Source organism: Mustela putorius, unplaced genomic scaffold (genome assembly GCF_011764305.1).
Source record: "Mustela putorius furo isolate JIRA1106 unplaced genomic scaffold, ASM1176430v1.1 tig00003962_pilon_pilon_pilon, whole genome shotgun sequence".
NCBI lineage: Eukaryota > Metazoa > Chordata > Mammalia > Carnivora > Mustelidae > Mustela > Mustela putorius.
The window spans coordinates 19,523,844-19,532,637 of record NW_025422106.1 but is presented as its reverse complement, the minus strand read 5'-3'; the positions used below and the strand labels follow the sequence as shown (position 1 = coordinate 19,532,637).

General features: G+C 55.3%; 1 protein-coding gene across 1 annotated transcript in view; it reads left to right on the top strand.

Moving 5' to 3' along the window:
* Positions 1–222: 222 nt before the first annotated feature.
* RAB11FIP4 (RAB11 family interacting protein 4) overlaps positions 223–8,794 on the top strand; it is a 117,238-nt gene continuing 108,666 nt past the window's right edge. Inside the window, exon 1 of the mRNA XM_045070392.1 lies at positions 223–396. Coding sequence (XP_044926327.1) covers positions 238–396 — 159 coding nt within the window. The 5' untranslated portion in view covers positions 223–237. The remainder of the gene's footprint in view (positions 397–8,794) is intronic.

The window sequence follows — 8,794 nt, the reverse complement described above, 5'->3', positions numbered from 1 at the left end:
CGCCGCCCCTCCCCGCCCGCCCGGAGCGCGGGGCTGCGGCGCTGCCGCCGCTGACACGGCTCGGCCGCCGGCGGGCGGAGGCTGCGCGTCGCAGAGGCGCGCGGGCGGGCGGGCGGCCCGGGGGGCGCGCGGCGGCGGCGGCGGCGGCGGCGGCGGCGGCGATGGCGGCGGCGCGAGGCTGGCTGCGGCGGCCACGGCGGGCGGCGCGGCGCTTGGGCTAGCCGCGGGGCCGGCCGGATGGCGGGCGGCGCGGGCTGGGCGGGCGCCCCCGCGGCTCTGCTGCGCTCCGTGCGCCGCCTGCGCGAGGTGTTCGAGGTGTGCGGCCGCGACCCCGACGGCTTCCTGCGCGTGGAGCGCGTCGCGGCGCTGGGGCTGCGCTTCGGCCAAGGCGAGGAGGTAAGGGCGCCGCGCCGCGTCCCCGGGCCCCGCCAGCGTCCCTCCCCTCTGCGTGCCCAGGAAGGGCCCCGCCGGCGGCAGCCCCTAACCCCGCCCGAGCGGGTGCCCCGTCCCCCCGGCACCCCCGAATCCCTGGCCCCGGTGGGACCCCTGCTCTCCCCCACAGCTCAGGGTGGCCTCCCTGCCCACCTTCCCTCCCCCGCAGTGCGGGTCCTTCTGATGGGTGTGAGAACCCACCCATGTTTGGGGGGGCAGGAGCTGTCAGAACCTGGCCTCCAGGCCGCCCCGGGTCTGGGGAACGGAATTCCAGGACGCGGGGTGGGGGCTGGCGCGTGCGCCCCGCTGGGCCTCAGCCAGGGGATGGAGGGGCCAACTAGGGGCACCCAACCCGCACAGGGAAGGATGACGACCTGGTGACCCTCCTTCGGGCTGGGATGGGCAGGCCTGGCTGGCAGCTGGCGGTGTTCACTGCTGCAGGCCCGCTGGAGCCAAGCTTGCAGAGTGTCTCCGTGGTAGGTCGCGTCTATCTGGGAAAAGCAAGAGTTCTGTCGGTTGTTAGCAGGGGAAGAATCAGAGGGTGGGTGTTGGCAGAAGGGGTGGGCAGAGGAATATGAATAAATGCGCCCATCAGCTAGTGTCTTCTTGTGCCATGGGCACCGGGACTGATGGCTCTGTCTGGGAGGGAGGGCAGGGCTCCCACCCTCCTGTCACTGCCCACTCTGACATGCTCCGGTTTTTTCCGGGGAACAGAAGCCCTGCCTAGTGAGTTTCCAAGGCCACTTAAGGCCTCAGGCTCTGCATGGGGAGTATGGGGGCCCAGAGCGTCATGCGGGCCACTGACTGGTATTCTGTTCCTGGAGCACCTCAGGCCTAGTCCACAGGAGAAGCCAGGATGAGGTTAGATTGGACCCATGCCTCTCTGTCACCCAGCGGAGGGGAGATGAGAGATAATCATCTGTCCATAGCCCCCTTCTATGGCCAGGGTTTGGGAGCAGTAGGTGAAAGACGATGAGGCAGGTATCAAGTTTGAGAACCAGGTACCCTGTCCCAGGCAGCTCAGTGCTGTGGTTCCTGTTGGAGCCCACATTTCCTGCATCTGTCGTGATTCTTCCCCTTCCCCGTAGGCAAACCCTCACAGCGGCGCCCTCTGAGGCCACCTGAGTCCCCAGCAGGCACCACCACCTTATCCCCGAGCTGGACCACTACTGTTGTTGGAAACTTCTCCCTCCTGCATTCTTAGAGCCAAACCCACTTGTCACAGAGTCATTACCATTTGGCACAGGGCCGCACATGGGTCTCTCTTCTATGGGGCAGCCTTTAAATACCTGAAAAGAGCTCTCCTGCCCCCTCACTCCTTCCTATCCACTCCTTCCCATTTTTACTCCTCTGGGTTGAATCCCCCCTTTCCTGAAGCGCCAGCCATTTCCATATGACCAGCAGGGGCCAGATCTGAGGCTTATGGCCCTGGAGCTGCCATCTACTAATTGTGTGACTCAGTTTTCCTAGTAATAGCACAGAGGGCTTGGGTCAGGAGAACTGCAGGACTGCTCCCATTCCAGCACCTAACACAACAGCAGGTGGTTCAAGGTGAGTCTGCCTTTTGCATGGTGGACCACACTTTCCATTCATATTGTCTTTCTGGCACCCATAGCCCCCAAGGATCTTTCTTAGAAACCTCTGCCACACCAGGACTCCCCTCAATCATGTAGAAGGGTCACAGTTTCCTTCCTTTTATAGCATAATCTTATATTATTACAGAATCGGTTTATATGCACAGTAGGAAATTAGAAATATGAGCAAGCAAACGTAAAAGTATTATGTTCCCATCTCCCAAGCAGTTCTGCTGTGACACCTTGGTCACATCCTTCCAGCCCTGCTTCTATGCCTGTATGTAGATTTGCCTCATAAAATGAGATCATGCTGTGCATACTGTTTTGTAACCTGATTTTTTTTTCCAGTAAATGATCAGCACTTTCTGCTTCAGTAAATTTTCATCTCATTTAACATGCAGACCTTCTTCACATTTCCCTGTTTGGCCCCAAAATGTCAATTTTTGCTGTTTTGTTTAAACCAGTTTCCTCTCTCTTGAGCTGTGTGATGCCTGAGTTGTTGGGACCCTTAGGCTTCTCCACTCTACTGCAATTCCTTTTCTAAAAAAGGAATTATCTTTTTAATAATTCTGAGTTGTTGAAGAGATCAGGCCTCTTGTCTGTGTCAGTGATTTCTTGAATTGAAACCTGCTACTTGGCCCTTATTCCTATTAAATTTCATCTTGTTCATTTCATCCCATTGAATTAGACAATAGAATTTAAATTCCTACCTCTGACACTCTCAAATGCTATGCTGCCTGCTGGTTGGAGAAGCAGGTGCTTTATGTCTGAGTCCGCAGGCTGATAGTAAACACAGGGCAGGACCACGGACAGGGCCTAGTAGGGGCCGTTCTACTCACCCTGTATTGTTGATTGAGACCCACAGACAAACATTTTGCTGCCTTACTGACTACAAGGGAGGAAAGTAATTTCTCCACAGGTAGGGATCCCTTCAAAATTCTATGTGCTTGAGCGGTTTCTATTTCATTTGTTCAAAAATTAGGTGGTGATTCCCCAACCTACTGGTGTTCGACGGTGGAAAACTGCTGTTTATTAGATATGGGGGTTCGGTGAACCTCTCAGAGTTGGTTACCCACATTTTACCAACTACCACCCAGAACACCATGGATGCCAGAATCATTTGCACACATCAAAATATACTAGGTTGTGAAGTATTAAAAAACAACAACCATGAGGCCATACTAATATAAGTAAATGGTTGAATGAATGAATAAATAAATACTAGGTGACTTTCCCATATAAAAGAAATCATTTATATAGGTAATTCCCTATCAAGGAGGTAGAGCGTAAGTCCCCACCCTGTAAGTGAAGATGTTCAAGTGACCCCCTTCTAAAGAGCACAGTATGGAAAGGGGGGAGGAGTAACTTGCCAGCAGAGAAGCCTGAGAAGCACTACCTCAGCCACACAATCAAGGTCAACATCAACAGTGATAAGTTATGTAGACAGGGTGTACCCCTGATGTGATGTCATAAGTGGCACTTTACCTCTGTGGTCTTCCTTCCCAAACCCATAACCCCCATCTAGTCACGAGAAAAATGTCAGACAAACCCCAACTGAGGGATATTCTGCAAAACACCTTATCAGTATTCCTCAAATTTGTCAAGGTCATCAAAACCAAGGAAAATCTGAGAAACTGTCACAGCCACATGGAGCCTAGGGAGACATAACTAAATATAATGCAAGTGGGATCCTGGAATAAGGGTAGGATATTAGATAAAAACTAAGGAAGTCTGAAAAAAGTACACACTTGAATTAGTAATGGTATTATGTATATAGAAGGTTGGCCTCTGGCATCCCCCTGATTTATTGGCTTAGGAATCATAGTATAAAAGAGAAGAAAAGAAAATTGGATAAAAACATGAGTACCTGAAATTGAGACACAAAGGTTGACCTTTTAAAGAATGCAAAGATGAAGGGAAACACCACTGTTCAAATTCTGAAAGTCCCTAATATATGAGAGCAGGAAAATTATGACAAGTACGTGGAACTATGGTTCGAAACCATGTTGGCTTCGTTTTTTTTTTTTTTTAAGATTTTATTTATTTATTTGACAGACAGTGATCGATCACAAGTAGGCAGAAAGAGAGTGAGAGAGAGAGAGAGAGAGAGAGAGAGAGGAGGAAGCAGGCTCCCTGCTGAGCAGAGAGCCCGATGCGGGGCTCCATCCCAGGACCCTGGGATCATGACCTGAGCCGAAGGCAGAGGCTTTAACCCACTGAGCCACCCAGGCACCCCCATGTTGGCTTCTTATGTCTTGCTTTTTTATCTTCCCTAACCTTTCTCGGCCTCTGTTTACTCATCCATAAAGTGGGGATGATAATAGTCCCCATTCCATTGGGTTATGGTGGAACTTGGACCAGCACCCATGGGATGTGCTTAGTCCGGGGTCTGTGGATAGGCACACGGTCAGGACTGCTGCTGCTCTTGTTATGACTGTCTTTGAAACACCGGCATGCGCCTTTGCGAGGCTGTTCTGGGCCAGGGGTTCTCTGCGATTGAGGTCAAGGTCTGGGACTAGTCTGGGGTGCTCTCAGCACGGCCTCCTTGTTTGGCTCGGATTGGCCAGCTCCTCTTGCAAACCGTCCAGCACTCTGAGGAGAGAGGACCTTGAAAGCAGCCAGAGACGGATACACTCCCTGCCATACATTCTTGTCCTTTTTCCAGTTCAAAGACCCTCCTTCTTGCTAGAAAGATTGGAAGCAAAAGTAGTTGAGTGGCATCTCTGCCCTCTGTTAACACAGCACCAGCTCCTCTGAACCATGGGCTTGTCCTTCCTGTTGGGAATGGGGACCAGTGTCCAAAAGGGTGCCGTTCATTGTCTCAGCGGGGTAAGTCAGCTTTAGCCAACTAGGACTACTCTATAATTTCCCCCTTCTTTGCTGCTGCCCCAACTATGGCCAGAAGCTACTGGGACATGGGGCTCCTCGTTCGTATTGGGCAGGAGATGAAATAAGTGTCCTGATGGGGCTCCCTCAGTCCCCCCACACTCACGACACCACGAGAGCCATGCTGGTGCTGCCTGGATCTCTGAGCTGGCAGAGGGGTTGGAGGGTTGGGGCAGGGCAAGACTCCTCGGGAGCCAGCCCTGGGTGGGGTTCGGGGGACCCATCCCAGGTTTGTGGGCTGCTAGGGGCAGGGGGTTCCTGAACTAAAACTGAGTTCTGCCCAGGAGAGGGGATTGACTGCTGGGGAAGAAGCAGCCCTGTCTGCCATATCTATGGCTGGAGCTTGGGAGGTAGGGAAGGGATAGGAAGAGAGGAGCCAGTTCAGGAAAGGTTCAGCCATTCTCGGAGGACAGTGGGAGATGCCGGGCAGCATGATCAGACATGTGCCTGAGAACAGAGGCTGGCTCTAGCAGAAGACTGTGACATACGGTCAGAGAGGAAGAGGAGGGTCTGGACTTGGGCAGGAGTGGCAGGCAGAGTCGGCAGAGGCCCCCCAGAATGATTCAAAGCTTTGAAGGGAATGATTCAAGGCTTTATTGGTGAATAGGCCCCCTTTATGTGCCTCACCCTAATGGGGACATGCTTCAGATGGCAGAGCCCACAGACCAGAAGGAAGGCCTAGGTCCTCTGAGCTTCGAAGAACAGGTGGGGCATCTGTGGCCCATGAGGGGGGAGCAGAACAGGAGTGGGCCAGAGAGACCTTCTCTTTTCCTGTGCTTCTGCTCCTGCTGGGTGCTCCATAGAGAGTGTGGTCCCTCAGGCATGAGGGGCGAGTGCAAGGGACCGAGCTCTAGGAATGGGGGAAGGGAGACAAGCCCTAGCTGGGGTGTGGCACCCTCAGGCCTCTGACCTGCCGGCACCATTGTCTGGCTTGCTGGGAGGAGGGGTGTGTGAAGACAGCCCTGCGGGCTGGTCCCTCTCATCAGACACCCTTGAAGTGGCCGCATCCACAGGGCGCACCTCTGTGGGTTCGAGCTTCCTTCCCCAGACACTGGGTTCCAGAGAAGAAGAAAGCTCCAGGTAGCGGAGGACTTGCTTGTGGGCAGATGTGGTCGGGTGCCCAACAGGGGCTAGAATTGGGTCTCCCAAACAGCAAGCCGTGCCATCAGTGTAGTTCCAGCAGCTGGAGAGTCCGAGCTCCCTCTGGGTGCTAGGCCTTCACCTTGTGAAGTAGGACTTACCCCTTTCCCACGTGGTTCCCCGAATTACCAGCCTGGGCAGGCAGGATGGCGGTCAGACCTGGCCCCAACTCTGAGGTCCAGGAATGTTTCCCGGCTCCAGGGAGAGAACCAAAGAAGCAAAGAAGGAGAAAGGAGTGCAGGGTGTGGAAACAAGGCCCCAGGGAGCAGTGCTTCGCCTGTGGTCGAGGGTCGCCGCATGCCTCCCCGGGATCCTGGTGGGTAGGGGGGCAGATGGCTGAGAGATCCCTCCTCCTCCCCTGGGCCGGGGGAGAGGAGGTCCACTGCCCCCTGCTCGGGTCTTGGAGGACAGTGCAGATTCGGGGCTGGTGACTGACCCTGGGCAACTTGGTGCCAGCTGGAGTACCCGCGTTCCTGGGTCCATTTCACAGACTTGGCAGGCGAGGTTCCTGCCAGACCCTGCAGTAAGTGTACAAAGGAAGGGGGATCCTGTGGGCCCAACCTGCCAGCAGTGCGCTCCACCCCAGGCCCTGAGCCATCCCACTGGCACAGAACGGGAGGCTGACGGCCAGCCCAGAATGACAGCTAGAGCTGGGCCAGTGGGGCTAAGGAGGGATGGGGGAAATGCCTGCTGACCTGGAAACAGAATGAGCGTCACGAGTGCGTTAACCGCTGTCTCCTCATACGCGCACACACATGCAGTTTGGGTGAAAGCCTTGAAATTTTTATAGCGTTGTCTTAATGGAAATACCTTTTGGATGTGGAGGTTGTCTTAATATATGTTTCCAGGATTTAAAAAAATTTTTTTCTCTCCATTAACATTTTGCGTGGCTACTATATGCCAAAACTCTTCCAGGCACTGGGAAACCAGGGTGGCCTGGAGCCAGAGAGACAGGCAAGGACGTAAAAATGGCCATCAGGTGGTGTGAGGCACAAGGAAGAAACAAAGTACGGAGACAAAACCAAAGGAGGATTTTTTTTTTAAAGACTTATTTGAGAGAGAGAGAGAGAAAGAGCAAGTGAGCGAGAGAGAAAGAGCACGGCGTGAGGAGAGGTAGAGGGAGAGGGACAAGCGGGCTCCCCACTGAGCAGGGAAGCCGGAGGTGGAACTTGATCCCAGGACCCCAGGATCATGACCTGAGCCAAAGGCAGCCACTTAGCTGACGGAGCCACCCAGGCGCCACCCCAAAGGAAGATTTTTACCCCTAGAATGACTGCGGGATGCCTCTCCCGTCACACGGGGACATGGAGGTGGAACATAGCATGACGTGGGGGACCGGCTGCCCCCGCAGATGTCTGCAGGTGGCTGACCCACGCAGAGGCAGGAGCAGACCTGGAGGTTAGAGATGCGGCAGGCAAAAGGAGAGACTGGAGCCGGGCTGGGCGAGAGGTGCTGGAGGCACCGAGCAGGGCAGCAGCAGCAGGAGAGAAGCAGCTGGATTTGGAGACAAGAGCCCGCGGGAAGTAGGGTGTGAGAGACGGGGAGAATTTTGAGAATTTGCTGGCTGGGGAAGAAGAAAGCAGGAGGCAGGCTGGGTGAGGAGTCAGGAGATGTGCCTGGCCTGCCGGCGCCGGGCCAGATGAGTCCAAGAAATGCGCCTCAGGCTTGCTCCTGCTGGCCAGCCCCTGCCTCCCTGCCTTCCTCCCTCCCCTTCACCCCCCACGCCTTCTGTCCCACTGCCCACAGCAGAGACGCTTTCTGAGGGAAGGACCTGCTTCAGGTGAGGTTCAGCCCCCCTTTAGAGGACAGACACAGGCTGGGGCCCCAGGGCCGCTGCTGGGCTAGCTTGAACATCGTATCTTCCCGTCTCACCATCTTCTAGCCGGGAGGCCGACTGCTCATCGGCCCGCCGATCCATCTGAGGGCTCCTCCCTGCACAGGGTAGGAGCTGACCAGTGCCATAGCTCATTGCTTGAACGTGCTGTCGACATGACTGCCGGCCCCCTCCAGTGGACCCTGCCTGGAGCCATCCCCTAATGAGACTTGGGGCTCTATGCTGTTCCCCCACCCCCTGCATCTTCTGATCCTTAGGGGCCCACCCCCAGAGACATACCTTAGGACCACCACACCACCACCCCTGGGGTCACTCAAGGGAGATGCCCAGCTTCCTCCAGAAGCAGGCAAATTGATTGCGCATCAGCCTCTGGTGGCTGCTGTCCCCAGGAAGATCCCAATCTAAGTCCAGTACACACCTGGGCAGGGTAGACAAGTAAATAGAGGACTGATTTATACCAAAACAAAAACCAAAGGGGGGGGGGCTTGGAGCGCACTCAGTGCCTGTGTGGCTAGAACAGCTCCTCCAAGAGTGGGTGCCTCACTGCCTTCCTAGGCAAGCCCGTTCTGTCCTGACAAGTCTCTGGCTGAGTCCTCTTTCGCACAGTGAGTTGAGGTTTTTGTGTCCTAGAGCTCCAGTCTTTTGCTCATCCCTCCCTTTCCCCATCCATTGAACCGTCCACCTGCACCTTTGACAGGGCACCCACGTGCACATGCAGGCCGGGGACCTGCTCATCCAACCGTCCGAACAGCTGCCTTGCCATCGACCCATCCGCTCACCCGTTGGTCACACGGCCTTCCTTTTGTCCATCCATGGGTTCACCCACCCTTCCACCAGCCTCCGCTGCCTGTCCATTCACCGTCCAACCAGCATTTCCAAGTGTCCGCCACGCCAGGGCTGGGGACTGGCATTTTCAGGGAGTGACATG